The 22929-nt window shown below is 40.8% G+C and overlaps 1 protein-coding gene across 9 annotated transcripts in view; it reads right to left on the minus strand.

The window, feature by feature from the left end:
- Positions 1-22929, minus strand: part of abcc8 (ATP-binding cassette, sub-family C (CFTR/MRP), member 8) — an 85846-nt gene that overhangs the window by 39342 nt on the left and 23575 nt on the right. For 6 of the 9 annotated variants that reach the window (XR_013491629.1, XM_078168042.1, XM_078168041.1 and 3 more), the window contains 11 exons: positions 21320-21508; positions 18922-19086; positions 18681-18836; positions 12800-12934; positions 10328-10490; positions 8615-8655; positions 7944-8089; positions 3813-3927; positions 3277-3447; positions 1857-1929; positions 1612-1717 (listed from right to left, as the gene is read on the minus strand). Coding sequence is in view for 8 of the 9 variants with exons in the window: in XM_078168042.1 (XP_078024168.1) it covers positions 1612-1717; positions 1857-1929; positions 3277-3447; positions 3813-3927; positions 7944-8089; positions 8615-8655; positions 10328-10490; positions 12800-12934; positions 18681-18836; positions 18922-19086; positions 21320-21508 (1460 nt within the window). In the remaining variant the exon portion in view is untranslated. The remainder of the gene's footprint in view (positions 1-1611; positions 1718-1856; positions 1930-3276; positions 3448-3812; positions 3928-7943; positions 8090-8614; positions 8656-10327; positions 10491-12799; positions 12935-18680; positions 18837-18921; positions 19087-21319; positions 21509-22929) is intronic. The other 3 variants (XM_078168044.1, XM_033634139.2, XM_078168043.1) reach the window with 1 other exon arrangement.

A 22929-nucleotide genomic window follows, 5' to 3' on the forward strand; every position in this document is an offset into this window, starting at 1 on the left:
GTGCTCCTGCTCTATTAGTGCTGTCTAAACTCATGAGTGGACTGGGCTTCCCTTTTTTTTTTGCCATTTTTAAAACTACACACAAAGCCATCAGAGTCGAGAAATTATTTAGTGCAGTGAGTCCAGTCTACTTAATTAATCATTACAGTTACAAAATGCACTGAACCATCTGCATCCAATAAAGCAGAACTATTAACCTAAATCTCAGAAACTCAAATGAACTGAGATGCAGGTGATAATATTCCAGTGAGTGACATTTCATTCATTTAGTACAGTGGTTTCCAACCTGTGGGTTAAAAGCTATAACACACACCTGAGGGGTCACATGATCACCTACTTTTTGACAGTTGTAAAATATTGTAAAAAAAAAATTCTTGACCTTGGGAACAAATATCTTAGTTCTTCTGGATCTTACGGCCTAGTCCCATGGCCTTCTTCAGCAACCACGTCTTATAACGTGACTAAAGTTGCATACCTGGATCACAAAAACAACTGAGCTAAAGAAGCTGCTGGATATGGGGAAAAGCTCAATAAAAAAAAGCTAGTAGGTGACCTTTAAGATTAGAATATAAAATAGAAAACTGCATACAGTTGAGACATGTGCCACTTTTTACAAAAGGTCGCAGACAGAGGTAGCCTGCTTTGATGAGTCACTGCCTAAAAAGGTCTGGAATTTCTCATTCAGCAAACAATTTTGTCAAAGTGACTTACAATATCAATCCCCATAGAAATATGAGCTACATTTGATCAAAACTCTGATCTCTTCATAAAGGAAATGAGTCATTACTAAGTGCTATCATGGCATGCATGGGTGTCATCTGAAAGAAGGGGTGTTTCTAGCCTGCAGCTACAGCGAGTTTGTTAGAATGCTTCCCCATCTGCATTTGACTCATTTTGGGTCAGTAGTGCATGAAATGATCCTGACATTCCTCTACACTCTATCAACCATAAAAATAGGAGCTGCAATATCAGCACAATTTCACTGACCTACAAATCCATTCATGTTATACTGCCATGTCATAGTAAGAGGTCTGATTTTGATGCTAAGTGCCTTGTCCTGTCAAGGACGTAGAATTTATTGCTGCAGGAAAACATTAATGAACGCTCCCTGACAGACCAATTACTAGAGAGATTTAAAAAGCACAAGTCACACAGGCTGAGGATGAAGAAGAAGAATTTGCCATAATATTGACCAGAGTAGTGGAGTGGAGTCTCCATGAGGAGTAAATTAACCTTTCACCTCTGAACTGCATTCTATTACAAGATGAACTGTATAACATATTGTACATAGATTTCCCTGACTGCACAACTATCTTACTGCTTTTTAATTGAATGGATGGGGAGGAGGTTGATACACTGGGTGAGTGTTATATAGATACTGTTATGTTAATGAGACCAGCACCTCCCTGTTGAGGAAACTGAGGAAAACCCTCAAAGCCCATGGAGTCATTTCATTGAGGCACAGGAGATGCTTAATCACAGTAACTACCAGACATTTAGGACGAACACTGACTAGCATCATCCTCCAGCACTGACTCAGCAACTTGATGTTTAAAGGATGATCTCAATTATTTTCACAGACATCCTTGCTTACAGGGAACTTGAACTGACCTGTTCCAGGTGACTGTTCCTGATACCCTCTGCATCTCTCCCAGCGCTGCGAGCAAAAGAGATGATTTCCCACAACCCACCTGGCCCACAATCATAGTCAGCTTCCCTGAGAGGTTAGAGAGGCAATAACACGGTAATTAAACAGGTACAGGTACAGGTACAGGTACCGGAGGAAATTGGGTAGGGAAACAAATAAGGAGAGGAACTGAGGAGGCAGATTGTACATCACACTGCCTGACGCTCACCAAAAGGAATCTTGATGTCCACATTGCAAAGTGTTGGTGGTCCATCGGTCCAGGTGAAATAACCATTAGTTATCTGAGGAGAACATAGCACAGACTCATCCAGATATCAAACAGAGATGAACTCTTTAACAAGGAAACAACAAACATGTCATCTAGCAACAATGATGCAGAGTGGCAGTGAGGCAATAAGAAGTGAATGTCAATTATGCAAATTTGTGCTATTCTGAATTCTGCAGTGCCCAAAAATTAGGAGCATCTTTCCAGGATTTGTCAGGTTGTGATGATGAAACACCAGGCCAGGTAATTTGAATCAGCACTGCAATCAGAAGCATTTAAGCTACTGTGGAAGGAAGTGACACATAAAATAGGCTGAGTATATATTGTATATAAGACTATCATAGCCTTATATGCACTACGTAGCCTATGTAGATGTACACCAAGGTCTGGGCAGTCTTTTTAAGTCCAATCATTCTTCTTTTAACTTGTCACCCAATTGTGACGCCCTTTTTTGGACTATGCTCATATTGTGTGGCATTATGTTGATATTGTGTATCATAATAGCTCTAAGTCCCATCTTCAATCTCTAAATTAGTTGGATTATTTACTACAATAGTTTATGTAGATTTAATTTGAAAAGTCTGTGTCATACCCATGATATGATAAATGGTTTTAATTTGCTTTTTGATTCATTAATTTTCTGTAACCACGTATCCTGATACAGGGTTGTGGGTGTGCTGGAACCTATCCCAGCTGTCATTGGATGAGACGCAGGGTACAACCTGGACAGGTTGCCATACTAACACAAGGCTGACGCATAGAGACAGACAACCATTACACTCACATTCACACCTATGGGCAGTTTAGTAACTGAGTAACTGCATGTCTGGATTGTGGGAGGAAGCTGGAGAAAACCCACGCTGACACGGGGACATGCAAACTCAACACAGAGAGCCCGGCCGGCTGGTGGATTTAAACCTGGATCTCTTTAGCTGTAAGGTGACAGTGCTAACTACTGCACCACAGTGTCGCCTGCTTTATGATTCAGAAATTAATTTTAATTACCCAGTTTAACTGAAGCCTTTCTACAGCCATACACCTCAGACTATTTACAGTATTTATTCAAATCAGGAGAGAGGACACCATAACAGGAACACTGCCAAAACATAATTTATAGATTTTTATCCCTCATGGAAAGAAGTCTCTCAAAGCTCATAACTGCTACATGTGTTTGCCCGTTTTACTCAGTCAGTGTATTTGGAAATGACTGACCTTTACCAAAAGCTAAAATATTAAGAATTGTGAACGCCACTGCTACATCACCTCAGACATTTCGATAAAACCTGAAGGAATATCATATGTTGTTTCTGACCGGGTGGCATCTGGCGGAGGATGATGCACCCTGTCCTTTTCTCTCCCTCACCTTTATACAGATGTCTTGGTCCACGTCCTTATAGGGTCCATCACCCTCATGGTCCCCTTGTGAGCTGTAGTTGTTCCAGTCGTCCCTCGGGGGGCGCTTCCGGTTCACCACCTTAAGGGGCTTGAGGTGTCGGAACAAAGACGAGGAGGAGGATGAAGGTTTAGAGGATGACTAAAGGAGTGTTGTGTAACATCAGGCACAAAGGACAAATGGGTGAAAGGTGTTATTAATAGGAGGGCGATAAGGTGGAGGAAGAAAACAACATTCACAGCAAAGTGAGACAGCCTGCAGCAGGGGGGATAGTGAGAGAAAAAATTGGAGTATGCACACATATTCCAACCAACGAGACAGGTACTAAGCCGACAGTAAGCAGATATTAAAGTAAATAAATTGCTCTCATATTGCAGGACTACAATGTCCACAAATGTGACTTTCCAGTACAACTCTTCCTCATCCCACTCAGAGATAGCATGTAAACATACGTCGACCTTGTCTAAATCAATCCAACCCAAAGCTGTGTGTTAACGTGCACTTACCACAGCTTGGTATTTGTTTTGGTTGTGATTGCTGGAGCCAGAGGTTACCATCGTTCTGGGCTCCTGTTCGTCTCCGATCTCATCGCTTGAGAAAAACTCACTGAGCTTCTGAACGCTGCAGATTAAACAGAGGAGAAACAAACATACCATTCAAAACATACCTATGCCATATTTAACTACTACAGCAGATGCACTCAAGCATCACAGACCTTAAATAAGGTCACTTTCATTCATGTAAAGATACAGTAACAGCATCCCTCCTATTTGCTGTGACATCATTCATTCAGTGAAACAAATTGGAAAATCTATGGAGCACAGTTCACTGACAATGAGCGCTCACATATCTCTACATCTCTGAATTAAATCACTTATCTTTTACCTCACTGCCTAAACGAGAACAAATGCTTCCGTGCTACAGGCCACCTAAATCTAATTACTAAACCTGTGCTAAATGTCAGATCTGACACTAATTTTCTTCTATCTACTCATCTATGCATCCATGTGTGTCATGTGTAGCCTACAGTAGAGAAGCACAGGTAACATGCCTCAGTGAACCCTGTGCAAACACTGCAGTATGACATTAACGTATGTTATGATTAGCATGATACGATGAGAATGACTCTTGAAACATGAAAAGTGTCAGTCCACAGGGAGAAGAACTGATGCTTATTCACCACAGGACAACTCTGAAAATTAAATGAAATATATTAAAGGCTGCACAATGACTCTGCATTTACAGTATCACCTAATTAGCTTCTTTCCTCTACAAAGAGACATTTTCTCATGATGTGGGAAGATAAACCAAATCTGTGAGGGTTTTTTTTTTCTATCCGGTGTCTGACAAATTGTGTCAGATCACACAGTCCTAAAATAGACACCTCAAAGGATCACAGGCAGCCTCCACATTCAGAGAGACCAAAGCCACTCTAATAAGGTGCTTACACCAGCACTGTTGTAATAGCTAGTCTCCTAAAGGCCCATATGGAAAATGCTTGATGTTGGTTTCATCATTTCCTCCCATTACAGTCCTGCCCTGTGATCATTTTCAAGACGTAAAGATCGAGATGATGGGATTAAAAGTGACACGCTCTCATTGCCTGAACAGTCTGAAGGAAAAGAGTTCTGCCTCACTGACTTAATGACACACCCTGAGAAAACCGTTTTGATCTTTTAAGCAGTAAATTTATTCATAATAGATGTTGTTAATTATCCGCGTGAAGAGATTATGCATCAAGAAGGTGTAAATAACCACCTCAGGTAAAGCAGTGAGTTTGCTATTCACAGAACAGCCAAATGTTGAAGCTTAATTTTACTCTCATCTAATTATATATGGAAAGTAAACACTTCAATTCTCTTGCACATGATTACTTTTATAGCTCAAGTCAACACTTTTAAAGAGACAATGAGAAATGAAATGCTTATTTTTCCTCTTACCTGCAGTGCTATTTGTCAGTCTAGATTGTGTTGGAGATATCAGCCGTAGAAATATATGCCTTCATGGTATATAATGCAACCAGATGGCACTCAGCTTGTGGTGCTCAAAGTGCCCAAAAAATATATTTGAAAAACTCGACAGCAATGTCTCTTTCCAGAAATCATGACCCAGTTACTCAAGATGGTCCACAGACCTTGCTGTGAGCAGTTTCATAGGAACTATTTTCTCTCTACTGGTCTACACCCATCAACTGTACAGAAGGAAGCATGTATCTACTGCTAGCGTAGCTCATCTAGCACCACTGAGCTAGCTAACGTTAAAGCACACACAAACTTCAGTATATACCACACAGGCTGGGTAGGACCAGTGTGTGTGTGTGTGTGTGTGTGTGTGTGTGTGTGTGTGTTTGAAACAGAAATATTTGCAGTAATTATCTTAAACAGCTGGATAACTGGCAGATTTAAAGATCCTTCTACTCTGTGATAGTCACAGTAATTGATGAGATGGTCCATTTGCGATGCTCTTACATTATTTATGATGTAAATATTTCATTGTTCATTTGCGATGCAGACTGTTTATCTCAGAAAGATCCCAGAGTGCCCAGAGATTGAGTTCCAGTGGCACCTAATGATACTAAAGACCGCATCTCATCTTCTCATCTCTACTTGTTTGTGTATGTGTTTTTTATTAGATCATCACCATGAAAGACGGTACAATACAGACTGAAGGGGCTCTAGAAGACATCCAGAACTCTCTGAGCAGTGGAAAACCCTGATGCACTGACAGGACCAGGAGTTTAAGATGGTGATGAGTGGACATTCAAAGTGCTAATGAATCCTTAATGACTCAGAATCTTTGCTTTCTTTTAATTTAACAGTTTTTATACTTAGAAGAGCTGCCGCACAAGCCAGTGCTGCCAGTGATTACTTGGATGTTTGCTTAACTGGGCAGTTCACCCCAAAGTAGCAAAAGAATACATTTCAAAAACTCAACAGAAATCATGACCTGGTTATTCAAGATAATCCACAGACTTTGTTGTGAGCAGTTTCATGTAGGAACTACTTTCTTTTTACCAAACTACATCCGCTAACCATATCACCTTGTAGAGGGAAGCGTTTATCAACTGCTAGCTCGCCTAGCACCACTGATCTAGCTAATGTTACAGCTCAGCCGAGGAGAACGCCATTCATATTTACATGTTGCTGTCACAACCACAAGCCTCTCATCCATTAGTAAATTCATGCCTCCTTCTGCGCAGTGATACAGATGGCCACCTAGTTCCATTATAATCGAGAGAAGGCAGACATCTTTATAGTCCATATCTCCAACACTCTGCAACTCACACCAAAACAATCTAGACTGATGAATAGTGCTACAGGTGACAGGAAAAATATGCATTTTGAACTCGGGGTGAACCTTTTGTACTTGTTTATTTACTCATGTTTATTAAGACATCTTGAGCAGTAGAACACTCCCTCCCTGCAGCATGTAAGCTTAAAAAAAATAAGGTTTCATCATTTGTATCATACTTGCCCTACATAGATCTGTAAAAATATAAGAAGTGTACCCATCAGCTTTGTCACTCAACATAATAAGCAAAGCGGCATACACATGAGGAGTTGCTGACTTGTGCAGCATCAGTAGTGGGGGAAGACAGATCTCTCAATCTGCAGCGGACTAATCACAACAGATGTCTTGACTGCCAAACTAATCGTGAAGCTAATTACTGCGGTAAATAAGCACAACATCCCAGTGCACTAAAACAAAAGAGATCTGAGGCACTTTGTTACATGAACAAAGGCCGATCTGATAATTGAGCTGATCCATCTACTGCAGGAAAAGGTTGAGCGTTTCATCTAATCGTGTTGCTTTCACTACTCTGATCACTGCCAGTAGTGTTTCTGTTGCTGCAGCTATCTTCTTCTTCTTTCCTGAACTATAAACAGTCAAAAACAAACCAGTCTTTCATAGTTTATCTTTAGATTATGCAACTATATTGTCATTTATATAAAAAGATGATAATTCTGTTCATATTTTATAGGAGTGTCCAAAAATGTCTTCATACTGGGTAGATGTGGTTACAGAGATCAGATTCATAATTGGCTCAGAGCTTGTTTTTAACTTCAGTGTTACGTATTTGGGAAATGTGCCACCCGGGCTTAAGCAGCAGGACAGATATTTATTACTGAGATATTTATTACTTAGTGCTATTAGCAGGTATTAAAAAAGCAATAACCAGAAACCTGAACCTCTGAATGGATAAAAATAATCCACGTGCCATAAAAATGTGAAAAATTCCTGTTGAATTTGAAGTTATATTTTTGTCATATATATCTAGTTTGTTTGCATAACTTTGTTTTATTCCCCTCTGTACCAACAAAGTGGACTGTAGCTTCTAAAAAGATGGAAGATACCCTGGTTTTTTGTGACTTACAGTGATGGAAAATCAGGACCTTCGTGATTTTAAAGGGCAATCATGGACATTAAGGACCGAGCACAGTTCCTGATACTGCACTGTAACCCAGCTTCTTTTCATTTCTGTTTTACACAATGTCATTTCACCTCACCTACGACGACTCTGTCTTGTGTCCCTTGTTTTGTCTGTTCTTGTCAAAAACAATGAAAAGAAAGTATAAACAGAAGACGATACATTTTGACATTGCACTCTGCTGTAAAAACACATTTTAGTTTCTCACCTAACAAGAGCCTTGACAGTGGAGCGCACCACACTGGAGAGCAGGAAGAGGGGCGTGACCAGGATGTGAAAGAGGGACAGAGAGGCAAAGGCCACAGCTGGGGACAGATCAGCATCTTCGGAGATGTGAACATGAACCACAAACGTCTGCAGGGTGAGAGGGAGGACAGAACGACTGAGGTTTGAGGTCTCAACGGGGTGGATTTACATCCTTAACCCTGCACTGGCTTATAGTCACTCATGGCCTTTTCAAAGGGAAACAGGAGTCATCCTCTGGCTGTCAGCATCAAGTTGAACCTGAGTTGTCCTTTTAAGTTTGAGGAGCACGATAAAATCGAATCAAAGATGAATCACTTGTCTATCTTTGTCGTTTATAATCGTCCCTCTCCTTGGTATCTGTCTGCATTTTCCAATTTGTCACCGCTCAAGTCCACAACCATGAAGGACTTCTATAAATACAGACAGGATTTAGGGTGGTGCTGTCAAAGAGCCCTACACTGTGTCACTGTGAAATGTCACTAGACACTGTCTCCGCTCTGTCCTCCATACAGAGGGAAAGTCAACGGGATGCTCTCTGCTCAGTCGTAACTAGACTCAACTGTAAGCATCTTGAGCGAAGCATATTGGATCCTTTATATTTAGGTGAATTAAAGAGCTAGAATTCAAACTCACCGTCAATACAGCTGCAATGGGAATAGCTGCATTCATGAAAACTGAAAGCAGAAAAGACACAGACAGGAGGATGTGAAGGTATTTTCCAGGACTTTACCAGTGAAAATAAACAGTGTTGAGAAAAGTAAAAGCAGGACAGCTATTATGGGACTTTTTTCTATTGTTGCTGTACATTCTCACAAAAAAAATCACAAGTTTATTATTTCAACGCAGATATTCTGTTTCATTTGAATTGAATGATAACTTGGCTCCCTTACCTTTTGGTTTCAAAAAACCTCTTCACAACTAACAAAACAGACTCAAAAATACATGTCTGTCTGCAAGTGCATACCAGAGAATCACAACATCCTGTGTGAGGACATTTGTTACTCTTCGTCATCTTTTCCCTGACCAATATTTTCTGTGACCTGCCATTTTCATCTATGCAGTAAATTCAAAATGTCATGAAATATTACCTAGAAAATGAATGGATGCCGAGACAAGAACAAGTTTGTTGCTGCAGTGACAGCGTAGTCTCAGCTTTGCACTAAAGACACAACTTCGAAAGACGAGTGATGAATGCAGATGTTTGCTCTCAAATCCTTGTTCAGCAATAGTTACTGTTCACTCACAATGCTGGTAGAGACAAGAAAAAACCAAGCCCCAAGGAGCAGAGCCAGGCCTTGAAGCCAATTTGACATAATGCCAAACCATGGAATTACAGTTTACGAGTCCGTCGTGTGATGCCATGGGGCCCAATAAAACTTTATCCCCACAGACTTACATTGTCAAAGAGACATCTGTAGATCAGTGGATACATTTTTTGAGCAAAACCAGAAGATAGCCGCTCAGCAGGTGAAAGTCTCTAGTGCATTTGCTCTATGGGCCCAGTGATGCTGAAAATCTGCATCATTTTTTACTTTCTTTGCTTCATGTGCCACAGAGCAACAGTAAACAGTATGCTGCTTTACACACAAGTGAGTTGAAGAGTATTGTGTAATGTCTGTTTCATTAGCTCCGCCTACCATCTTTGGCAGGGCACCCACTGCTGGGTGATGGAAAATGCATCGCCAACTGCACTGTTTGTGATTTTCCTAAGAATGTCACCACAGGCACCCAGTTTCTATAACTGCAAGACTCAATCATCACTGTAATATCTCATTCAATGAGAAATAGTAACTGAACAGACATTTATTTAAAAGAAAATATTTGAAATTACTCCCTTAAGGGTGAATAAATCTTTTCTATTACTGTCATAAAACTGTTGTGTTTCATTACTCTCTCTTGTAAAGAAAGAAATTATGATTGCTCACTCCTCTTAAATCTGCAGTTATTGATTTTGGATCGGACACAGTCTATTACAGGACTGGAGCCAGGCAGACTGCAGTCACTGGTCACCTGGAACAAGATAAGGAGGACAATCCGTAGAAAACAAATAAGCATGACTTCAGTGAGGCCTTAGGTAGTGGGTTGTGCCTAGAACATTAGTTAGCTTTACATCCAGTTATTTTTATACTTGTGTGCTGAATAATAGATGTTGCCTGGGTATTGTGGGGTTCAACATAGTTTGATTTACAATAGAAACACATGAGTCATGTGAATAGTGATGTAGATAAAAGCCTTGTGCCTTTCTGTGAATGTTTTTTTCTGAGGAAGAAACATTAATTTTTTGCAGCATTTCATGAAATTCAGAGAGCAAAGTTCAATGTGTGCAGAGGGAACAGAAAGCCTTACTGGATATAGATGTGTAAAGAGCGAAGGCCTGCAGGCTGGTGAGCTCTTTGTCTCTGGTCTCCTCCACACTGTCACAGAAGATATGTTCCCAAGCATATAGCTTCAGCAGCTTGATGCCTCGCAGCAGCTCGTTGGTCTTCTTTAGACGTTTGCTGGAATATTCCTGCAAGTAAGAAGGGGAGACTTTGATTAAAGAACCGTAATCCAACACATCAGGGGCAGATCAACTGTAAGAGGTGCAGCCAGAGGGCGACATGGGAGTAATCACCTGGACTCCCTGGATTCAATTGCCGATACAAGCATCTGAGCCATAAAAGAATAGTGTTTTTCTCTTATATAAAAATCATGTTCCACAATATCAGGGACTGCAGGAAACAGCATCATTACAATCAATAAGACTTATTTTATAGCAGCTCTTAGAGCAGTTGGAAGCAGCACAAAGGCTTAAGGCAAGATGAGAATAGCTTGTGTGACTGAAAACATTTTATTGTTTATTTCTATCCCATAAAACAAATGTTTTATTCCACCGAGGGGATAATTATGTTTTGAGGTGTCCAGTTAGGTGTGTGTGTGTGTGTGTGTGTGTGTGTGTATCTGAGAGCAAGAGAAGCCTGTGATGTCATGATTCAACACCATCATTACATCCACCTCATTACCTGGTATGATGTGGACAAGCCAATATTGACCAACTCTGTTTGCAAAGTTCTTCATGATCTCTCAGAGCTCAGAGGCCACACACACTGAAGACACTGATTGCATTTAATTTCAAAATTTGAAGAGAATTGTTGGTAACCAGACACTCTGGCAAAACTAAGCACTACTGTTAGTTTACTCAGGACCACTTTAGTCAAAGACAACTTTATTTTCATTTCAGTATTATATTTGGTGATATGGCTCTGTTCTGGGGCCTCTCTGCCTTTCCAAGGCCTATGCAGAAAGCCTAAGGCGGAGAGAGCACACCTCTCTGCCCTTCCACACGCCTACAAAGAAAGCCTGAGGCGGAGAGAGCATACCTCTTTGCCCTTCCAGCCGCCTACCCAGAAAACCTAAGGCGAAGACAGTGCACCTCTCCACCCTTCCACACGCCTACATGGAAAGCCTTAAGGCAGAGAGAGCACTCTTCTCTGCCCTTCCATGGGCATACGAGGAAAGCCTGAGTCTGAGCGCGCTAACCTCCCTGCCCTTTCATGTGCCTACATAAAATGCCTGAGTCAGGGAGAGCAGAGCAGCATCAATAACAAACAGAAATGACAATGATAAGACACAACAAGAAAAGGAGGAGCTGGGGTGGAGGTGGGTTGCAAAGCGACTTGCAGAGGAAACAGCAACAGAAGGCAGGTCAGAGCAGTTTAAATAGGGCGCCCTGAATGAGATTTGCCAACTGGTTGTATTGAAATGAATCATGTGATCTATCAGCTGACTCCCTTCCATCAGTCAGCTGCTCCTTCAGTTGATTGGGCTGTTTGAGATCAGCTGATGTACCTGGGATGTGAGCTGAGCTTAACATTGTGTCCTGCCTGAACTAACGCTATGCTTATGTGACTGTGATGCAAAGGAATAATAGGTTTCTAAAATTCTTTGTTTCCAGCATGATTATAACACAATAGTTTGGAAGCGATGCTAGCAGCTCTGTGATGCTGCAATGCTCATTGCAAAGCAATCCAAAGCAGGGTTGAAAATTAACTTTTTGTCCACATCTCACTGTGGCTGGTGAATTCCAAAATCCACCAGCCACTTTCTAGGTTACCATTGTTTTTTTGGCTGGTAAATAAAGCAAATCTAGCACTTACATGTTTTACCAGCATTTGGCTGGAGGCTGGTGCTTATTTCCAACCCTGATCAAAAAGTATTACACAAAGTGAGGTTTTGACCTGATAACGGTGCTAAATGAAAAGTCACAGAAACCTTGAATGTCTGCAGAAATTGCATGGTAGTCTATCCAATAGAAATTTCAGCCTGAACCACAAATGTCAACCTCATGATGTTATTAGAGGAAAAGTCAAGGGATCACCAAGGTAATTTTATCCTCAAAGGCTCATGAATGTCTTCACCAAAAAATGTGTGCCAATCTTTGTAACCAATGTTGAGATATTTCACAGGAAAAGTGAAAACCTTGACCTGTCAGTAGTAGATGAAAAGTCAGGGGATCATCAGAGTCACTGGGATACTTCCTTTGGTCACCATGAGTGTCTGCACAAAGGTTCATACAAATCCTTCCAGCAGTTGTCAAGACATTTCTTACAAGAACTAATGGTGGCCTTGGGGGACTATGAATGTCTGTACAAAATGTCATGGCAAGACATCCAATACTTGTTTAGATATTTCAGTCTGGACCAAAGTGGTGGACAGACCAATCCACCACCTGCCTCACCATTAGACTTTGCCTTCCATAGCCACTGGAATGGTTATAAATAGATCAAAATAGTCACAAGCAGTACTGCATCTTTGTAGAAGAGCCAAAAAAAAACTCACCAGGGTGCTCTTTTGAGTTTGGGACAGCTTAGTGGCCACAAAGTATTGTACAGGAGCTAACACAGCAATGACGGTCGCTCCAATCAAGGCACTGATTCCCAAGAGGTAGTAGAGCAGGATCACTCCCACAATAATCTGAGAGTGGAGGGTATAGAGAGAGAAAGAAAGAAAGAAAGAAAGAAAGAAAGAAAGAAAGAAAGTACTGCGTTAACCTTGTGGAGAAAAAATGAGGAATAAAAGATTTCTAAAGACACAGTGCTCCCCACTGACCGTACCATAGTGCACCATGTCGTGAGGAACATTGACCTTGAGCATAATAAGGACATCACTATGGATGCAATAATATATCATGCACATGACATGCATCTTAAAACTGTGATTTCTGATACCTGCAAAGCAAATGCTGGGAGAATGACAGCGGCCTTTGAAGAGACATGATTATTTATTTGGATGTTCACACTGAAGAATTAAGAATGATCAAACACTAATATTTATGAATTTCCATCCTCCACATACAGTAACTGTCTCTCTCTAGGTTTACAATAGAGATGAGTCATGTTTCTCCCTGTCCTTGGCTCCCTCCAGCCACCCACCGTCTTTGGCGTCACACTGAGCTTCTGCTGGATTCAAGAATCCCCAGGATACACGAAGCCAGATGGAAATGTGTCACATTACTCTCTCCTTTATCTGTCGCAGGATAATGTGTCCCACTGGGGACGAGGCGGGTGAGGAAAAAGCAGGATATGATTCGAGTTCCTTTGTGATAACTCTAAAAAAAAAAAGTAACACTTTTTTTTTTTTACAGTGGCTGCCTCCCGGGTATGAGCCATGTAACCATGGCATTTACCATGGCATTGTATAGCTGTGGAGCTGCCAACCTCTAGCGTGAGTCTTATCATATGTTAGTGTGTTGTAAAAAGCTTCACACTACATACAATAACATACTCCATGGTCACTTTATGCAATATCTACCAGGACTAAGTGTCTAAAGCCATGGAAGTGGCTATATTTAGCTCAATGTCCCTTCTAAAATGGTCCTGATAATGGCCCTAGTAAAAGCAAATCACTAAACTCATTGGGATTCATTCTTTAGGAATCATGAGTGTTTATACAAATCTATCTTGTAGATTTTGAGACATTTTACAGGATAAGTCAATACTTTGACCTGTTGGTGGCACTATATGAAAACTTTAAGGATCACCACAACCATTTCAGTTCATGCTGAGGGGAATACGATTATCTGTGCCAACATTTTGTGGTAATCCATCCAATAGCTGGTGAGATATTGTAATGTGGGCCAAAGTGGTGGACAGACAGGGCCAAAATTGTCATCATTAGTCACACCACTAGCATGGCTAAAACAGGACAGGCACAACAATCTTCTCTAGATACCCTTATTCAAGTTTATGTAATAGGTCATTATCTTGTATAAAAGCAAATCAATAAGCAACTGTGAACCCTATATTTCCTGATTAAAGGTTCAATTTGGGGAAAGATAGTTGATATTTGAGCCTTATGGGTCAAATATCGACGACCTTGGGTTGTTGTCAGACTGAACCGGCTACCCAAAGTGTAGGTTTCTGACAACCTGGAAATGAGACTCAACAATGGACTGTATTTCTCCAGAATTACATACCACACCTTTAACTGCAGCAGCTTTAAATAAAATGAACATTTAAATATCACTTTAAAACTTTGAGCAAAAGAGTTGTGTGTATTTGTTTACACAGTGCATGAGTCAGTTCCAGTCTGCTGAGCGTTAGAAAAAACTTTTCCACAGGAGACATTTTGGCACGTCATAGCAGGATAAAAACAAGTGAAACATAGCATTATAAAAACTGCTCTACATTTAAGTGAGCTAGTTTCAGGATCCTGGTGTTGTGCATGCTGGCTCACTGGCATGGCTTACTGGGGAACTTGAATTAAGTCATTTCACCTGTGCTTTCTCTGCTATGACAAGTCAAAATGCCTGCTTTTACAAACAAACAAAAAAAGAGATCTATTTACTTCACTGATGAAGAAGATATGCTTCAATATGTTATTAATCAGCAGGTCATGCGATAATCCTTTTTCACAGCAAAGATTTGGGCATGTTACAGTGGGAAAAGCTGTAAATAATAAAAATGAATGACAGCTGAATTTCATTTAGCTGCGTCTGTTCCAGGGTCCTGCTATTAAAAAGCCATTAAAAATCAGCTGACATATCTGAGATCACCGGAAAACTTCAAAAGCCCATCAGGGCGGGAGGCTGTAAAAATCGAGCACAATGGATTGATTCACAGTCTGGGGCAGACAGGTAGGCACAGATGGAGAATACTAATGCAGCTCAGACCTCAGAGGAACCATCAGCATGTTTATACTGCTGCTGAATAGCGTAACACAGCCTGTTTACGACCTGCTGTGACTGTCTTTTTGTTCATAAGAATAACATTTTCATATTTTTGCAGACACATGAAGCAGAAAAGGTGACACGTTGACCATCTTTCTATCTACATACAGTCTATGGTTTATGCCTTTAAGCTGTCTTCAAAAATGTTATCACTGAAAATACAATAAGGAATAGGTTAAGGGAAACTAAAATGCATATTAAAGAACTATTACTGATATAATAGGTAATGGTGTCAGTTGAAAAACATCTGTGAATGCTGAATCCTGGATGTACGATTCTTTGTTAACAAATCGTATGCAAACTGTGTTAGATTCATCCTTGTATTTTTGTCTCTGTCATCTTTTTTGGTGTTTCAGAATAATAAGTCCTTCTTAAGCTTTTTCATGCAAGAGAGAATTTTTCATGGACAGTGCCTCCTGCCATAAAAAGATAAGAGGATACTTTCCTTCAGGCACAGCACATGGTGCCAACAAAGGCCATAATAAGCCAGAAGAAATATCAGGCACAGGAGAGAATCAATGTAATAGTGCCTCAATAAAGCATTAGAGAACTGTGAGGCAAACTGTGATTTGTGATATTGGGCTTTATAAATAAAATTGAATTGAATTGATAATTATAATACCAGCTGCAAAAAACACATTCATACAAAATGAAAACCGCTGTACAACTGTCTGAGTCGACAATATCTTGTGGCTTATTGTGTTTTTGTGTCCAGATCAACTCACTTTCCTCTCTGATGACTCTATTCTGTAAAGTCTTCTGGTTAATCAGTATTCCAAACACATCTTTGTCGCTCTTTCACCACAGCTATTGTTGTTCCTCTGAGTTGCAACAGCTTTTTCTGGTTCCCCAAAGCTTTGATTTCCGTGCACCTCCACTGGCATGGAGTGTACATAAATGAACAATATGCAGCAGCAGCATGTAAATGTAAATGTGGCAATGTGTGTAACTTTTCTATTCCAGGCAAAACGGATTTTACATTTGATATGGATGAAACGATGAAGGGCTGGAGGGAAGAAGAAAGAAAGAAGAAGCAGGTGAATATGACAATATCTTGAACAGAGCGAAAGAAATAGTGAGAAATAATGAAAACACACAATAAACTCCAGTCTCAAAAACACAGAAGTACATCCAGCAGGTTTCCTTGGGCACTGGATTTTCTTGAGAAACTAATTGACCTCTAGGGTTTGTTGAAATAGTATTCTTATGATTTGCCAGGATAGTTGGTTTCAACTCTAATTTCTCCTGAGGAATTAATAGCATACGCCTAACAACATTGATTGTACTGTATTGTGTGTGATGAATTACACAATCCTCTCAAAGGACAGCATTACAAAGCATGAAGGTCGCACACTTGCAATCGACAGCGCACGTTCACTGTGAATCTTTTCTAACTCCCTCAGGGGCTACACCTGACCTTCCTTTCTCGGCCTTCACACCTCTGTATACAATCCAGTATTTCCCACATGATCATAAAGCGAGCTTTGCCTTTGACCACAAGCCTGATGAGAAAAGACAATGCACCGCATACAATGAAAAAGACAACATATAGCAGAACTCAGCACACAACAGTACAGTCTAAAAAAAGAGCAGTGTAGCAGACACCTTTGAAAAGTTTCACACAAAGAAAAAAGTGCAACAATACACAAAACAAAGTAGAGCAACGCAACAAAATAGCACAAACAACAAAATTATACTACGTAATACTTTGCATTACAGTGTAAAACTTAATTCATAGTTGTTTTGTCCTAAGGGATTACGCTTTAGCTACGAAGCCTTTGCACGTAGATGACATGCGCCTACTCAAAAAGATAACTACAAGTCCAGGTAGGTAGTAGGTAGGTAGTCATAGTTGTTTTGTCCTAAGGGATTACGCTTTAGCTACGAAGCCTTTGCACGTAGATGACATGCACCTACTCAAAAAGGTTACTACAAGTCCAGGTTAAGGCACTTACAAAGATAACACATGAGCACTGCAAGAACTCACTACTTAAAGGGATAGTTCAGATCCTTAGAGGTGGGGTTGTACGTTTCCATAATCAGTGTGTCACATACAGAAGATGTCAGTCAGCACACTCACAGTTTGGAGAATGAGACAGGAGTAGCGACACGGAAACTAGGTAATGTACTGCTACGGACAGGGGCAGCAACAAAACTTATTTTAGCCACCTAATAAAAGTCCAACCAAAAAAAAAGCATGATCCGTGTAAGTGTCTGCTCCATTTAGAATATTTTCACTGCTTTATCTTGCGGCCAGACAACAGTTTGTAACTATAGCTGTTATATCGCTCTCTTCAAAGCCAGACTTCATTGAGGAAAACAATAATTTAATATCACTGAAAACAGGAGCTGCTGGTCTGCTGCCTCGATCAGTTAGATCGTTTGTGTTACTGTGTGACTTCCACATTTAAAAGGGTCAGCTTGGATTCACCAAAGTCACAATATAGCACAGACAAACTGACTGATCAAGGCAGCACTAGACCAGTAGCCCCCGTGTTCAGTGAACTAAAATGACTAATTTTCTCAATGGAGTCTGGTGGCTTTGACGGGAGCAAAGAGCAGTCCCTCCAGGATGTTGCGATGTTGAGTTTGCAACAATTAATACAAATTCAGCCAGTCCTCGTGAATTCTGCACAAACTTGGAATTTTTTCCAATGACCGCAACCTTACCACGAATTTTACTATTCAAAACGGTTAAAATCTCATTTCATTGTAGAGCTATGTGCAGCATATGGATTCGCTCAGCCCTCTCTTCTCTGTTTATCATGAGACTTGAGCTCTGTGCCTAAGACAAGGTTCACACACACACACACACACACACACACACACACAGTGGCAGGGCTAACTGTTAGCCTCACATGGCTAACATTACCTAATAGTTACGAACAGGTTTAAGGACAGAGTCACGCCGTTTCTGTGTCGGATGCTGACCACTGGAGAGGCCCTTTTGCCCAAGCAACAAAATATGACGAGTAGGGATGAGATCAAGTTGTGTTGTGTTAGCTTGTGCTAACCAGGCAGAAAGAGCTGAAGGAGAGCAGCTCACAGAGAAGAGACATAAAAGGCTATGACCATTGGAACATGCATTTCAATTTTTTTTGAAAAGCTGCATGAAATAAGACAATTCAGGCCACAACAATCCCAAAAACAGCTCACAAAATCCTGGAGGGACTGGAGGGATGGCTTCCCTGTCAACATGAGCTGTCTGAGACAAGGTAAAGCGGTGAAAATATTCTAAATATAGCATACACTTGAACTGATATTGATGTCTGTTTTTTAAATGGCTAAAAACATTTTGCTGCTGCCTCCCCTCCACAGAAGTACATTGCTTTGCTTCCATGTTAGTATTCCTGCCTGCTTCTCCAAACTGGGGGCATGTCGACCAACAGCTACTGTATGTGATACACTGACTGTGGATAAGTACCTCATATAATCCCACTTTAAAATATCCTAACTATACCTCTAATAGAGTAGATCAAACATGTTTCTTACCTGTACTGGCATTGCCCACAAGTTAGGACAGAGAAAGAAGAACCACATGAGCTGGTTGGTATCTATGGCAACCAGGTTACAAATCTGAGCGACAGTTAACTCCCCCATGGACATGTTGGAAGTGCACAGACGCATGATCTTGTTGTAGATTTTTGTCTGGAGAAAGAACAGTCACATTCAGACCCATGTCCACAAACAGTAAAACCTCTTAGTCACGTGTTTCATGGAGAATTTCATGTACCTGTATGGCGCCACGCAGGTTAATGCCTGTTTCAATAGCCACATAGTAGGAGGCCTGGAGGAAGGTCCTTTGCAGGAGCAGGGCAAAGAAGAGCAGCACAGCCAGCACATATGCATTCTCCAGAAACTCCTTGGAGGAAATGAAATAGATCCCCAGCAACCTCATCTGGAAGAATGGAAAGGTTATAAGAGGAGGAGATAGAGCTATCGACCGGTTTATCATTGTTAGACAGGCAGGGACGTCAGCAAGGTCAATCACACAGGCTGAACTCTGCAGAATTTGATTCAACTCGAGGTAGTGTCAGTGATGACTTTGAGCTAAAACGGTTCCTGTTTACTTTCTCAAAAGTGGAGGGTGACCGATCCATTTCAAATGTATCCTTTACATTTCACAGTAGGGCTGCAGCTTTGCACATGAAACCCCAATTACACTAAAGTGCAGTGGAGTCCTCATCAGAGAGCAGAGATAATAGTGTATCACACAGCTGATATGTGGAGTGTGAGCCAGAAACCAAAGATGAATGTGACTCAGCTATAGGAGCAGATACAGATTCTCCTTCAGTGATTAATTAATTACTCAATCAGGCATCATTCGCTCAGGAAGAATTAACATTTATTGATGTGTCTCAACTCTGAATCCACTCATCCGTAAAATTTATCTGGTCTCTCTTTCTCATCATGCTGCCAAAAACACATTTCTCACTCTCTCCATAAGACCCAGAAACATCACTGACTCAAACAGTCACGATTTCACAAACCTATTTTCACTTCTCTCTCCAAACTGATGCGCTTTCGAGAGCATTTACTGAGTGCCTGGCGAATCTTTTAACCATTTTCCAATTAAATCTGGATGCTCCACCAGCTTGTATGGATGTGACTTTCAAAAAAATAACTGCAGAGTTGTTCATGCGGAAGGATGCCTGAGTGTCATTCTGCCCTGTGTGGAATCTAAGAAACCGAGATAGCTCCGCCAGCAATAAGTCTCATAAATATTTGACGAGGACTAAATTAGTACACCATTGGAGGCAGGTGCACCGGGGAGAGAGGGCATCATAAATGTCCCATCAAACTGTAACCGTGACCTTTGAGAGGCAGGAAGAAGCCATGTGACGTCTCCGTCACGTCTGCTGAACCTGTCTGTTTCTGAATCATCATCTCAGCTCTCTGTTTATTTCCAACAACATCTCTGTGCTTTCTCGGAAAGAATTCGCTTTTACTCAGAACTCCCGTGGCAACCAGTGTCTTCACTGGTTATCTCTGCACGTTCTCACTGCAGCACACAAGTGTAAAGGCTCACAAATAAATGCAGATAAAAATGGGTTACTGCAGGTAACTGGTGTCTCTGCCAGCTGTACTGATAGGTGAGACTCTCTGATGTGATATCCGTGTGAAAACAGACAACAGCATCAGAGCCAAGATACATTCTGTCAGGAGGTGTCACTGTCACTATTCCTTCATTTGTAAAGCTAGATGAATAAATTATGATTACCATTTGCAAAGGAATATCAAAGGCCTTGAAAACAATTAGTTTTCAGAATTCATTTTTATGTCAAGCTTTGGGCTCTTACATGAACACAGTTTTCTGCAGTGTTGTGCAGTTTTTGTTTATTTCACATGAGAGATTTCAGTCTGTGCTCCTCTCACTGGTTTGAAGTGGGTGTTTGCTTATGCTGTCAACACTCTCAGTCAAATTTGATCAAAGCACACACACACACACACACACACACACACAGTCCTGATGAAGCTCTTCATATATGATAACTATGCATTGCTTTTTCTCCAAACTTTACTGTTAGTGCTGCTTAGATGTGAAATCAGGTTTCCAAGGCCTTTATGAAATAATGTAGGGATATACTAATCAGGCAAAAAGAGAGTAAAACTGAAGCTGTTGAAGGAGGAGATGTAAGAAAACTGCAGCTGAGGAGAGAGGACGTCTAGACAAGCAGGTTAAGCCTGGTTAGTTTTGCACAGAATAATAATAATAATTAATATTGTATTAATAATAATACAAAATTTGACAGCTAGATTTTGGAGAAATTTACAAAATTTACAAAACCAAAATTAGACAGGGTTGTTCCATTTTTCACTAAATAATTTTAAGAAGGCTGTAATCACATTAAATAGCCTCAGAGTAAGAACTTTAAAAAATGGTGTGACATGGCAGACTCGAGGTTTACTCACTAGTTCTGGAGCTTATGACCGTATACCATAGCTGTTTTTCAGGGAATCACAAATCACTAGCAATAAAGAAGATAACATTGGATCCTTTGAATTATCCAGTGAAAATGAGAAACAAATTCAGCAGCTACATTTGCTTTCTAAGGACAGAGTTTAATTCCTTACATGATGTCAGGCTACGCTACCCTAGTAGGTGTATGGCAGTGTGGTTGACCCCTCACCGGCTGCTGAATGGTGCGGTTGTCCTTGCTGATGTGATGGACGATGCCGGAGATGCACAGTGGGCCGGCGAAGCCAAGCAGGTCGGCCAGGAAACGGAATGTGATGCTGAGGATGAGGGGTCTGCCGAACGCTTTCCTCAAGGCTTCCCAGATCAACTTCGGGCCCTGGGGTGCTGTGCCCTGAGGCCTCTGAGGGATGGTAAAAAAGAAAGAGGGTACAGAGGCTGAATTCAGCTAATCAGTAGTGACTCATTAGCAATTTTGTCTACTTTAACCTCTTCTGCTCTGCGTGGACACAGCCATCCTCTGCCGACATTACTGTCTTTCAGAGACTGGAGCAGGCTAAGTTTTAAAGCTAGAGTGAAAATACTGGCATTATATTAGACTCTGAATCTGCAAGTACTTATGAGACACAGATGGGCAAGATAAAAGACATCATATAGTTTCATCATAATGTTCTAAGCCCTTAGTCACTCTTAACCTTTAAAATTTGAATAGACGCTTAACAAATCACAATGTTCATTATAGATTTATAACTAGAAACTTGACACATGGTGCTGAGCTGCATCTCAAATTTATCTTCAGGTTCTTGGATGTTCAGATGGCAAATACTGCTGACCCACTATCTTCCCCTAAAGATCCACTGTCTTCCCTAAAAAAGGCAAAAATGGTAGGGAATGGTGGAGTAGAAGAGGTTAAAGGATTTGGATTCTTAAATTTTAAATCCCAAATATAAATTATCTATTTGGGAAACATTTACATTTTTACATGAGGCTCAAACTCATGTTGAAGGTAGGAGTAAATGTGTTTGTTTCTTCTTTGCACCAAACATTATGCACAGCCATTTCTCTGAGGAGCTCAACTGGCAGCACAACAAGAGAAAGAACAAAAACTGGGTTAGACAATACAGCCTGCTAACAGGGCAAGAGGAAGTAATTGCTTGTACATAACAGCTGAATTGACACATCATTAACTCAAGTCGCTACATCACTGCATAAGAAACCTGCAAAATGAGGTCAGGTTAAGGACTTCCATCCTCCCCACTGCTGCTGCTGCTGCTGCTGCATCATGGGATGTGGTGATTAATGGTGAATTTCACAGTGGAGCTCAGTCAGTCATGTTTAACTGCTCTGTAACTCATGATGCAGGAAAACCATGGCGGTGGTGCAGAGGACAGGGATTAAACAGCAAGTGAAAAAAAGCTGAGGGTTTTCAAATGACTTCAAATGACAAAAGAAAATGCCAAGTCATAAGAAATAATTTTGAGAGATAAAAAGATTTTTCCGAGGCGGACTGGAAGAGCTTCCTTATATTAATTTATAGCATGACATCCGAAATATATTACCTTCACAAACAACACAGCAGCTTGGTTCAGTGAGTTAGCAATGATCAGAGAAAACATCTGGGCCGTCATGGTGCAGCAAACACTCCCAGGACATTTTCACAGTGAGTGTGTGTACACGTGCATCACTGTGAACAAGACTGAACCACTCAGAACTGTGAGAACAGACGTGAATGTTCCTATCTTTCCATCTGAGCTCACGCTGAACCTCGGCCTTCATATAAAACATAGAGTCACTGTGAACGTCACTCACTCAAACAAACACACA

Source organism: Epinephelus lanceolatus, chromosome 5 (assembly GCF_041903045.1).
Source record: "Epinephelus lanceolatus isolate andai-2023 chromosome 5, ASM4190304v1, whole genome shotgun sequence".
Taxonomy (NCBI): Eukaryota; Metazoa; Chordata; class Actinopteri; order Perciformes; family Serranidae; genus Epinephelus; species Epinephelus lanceolatus.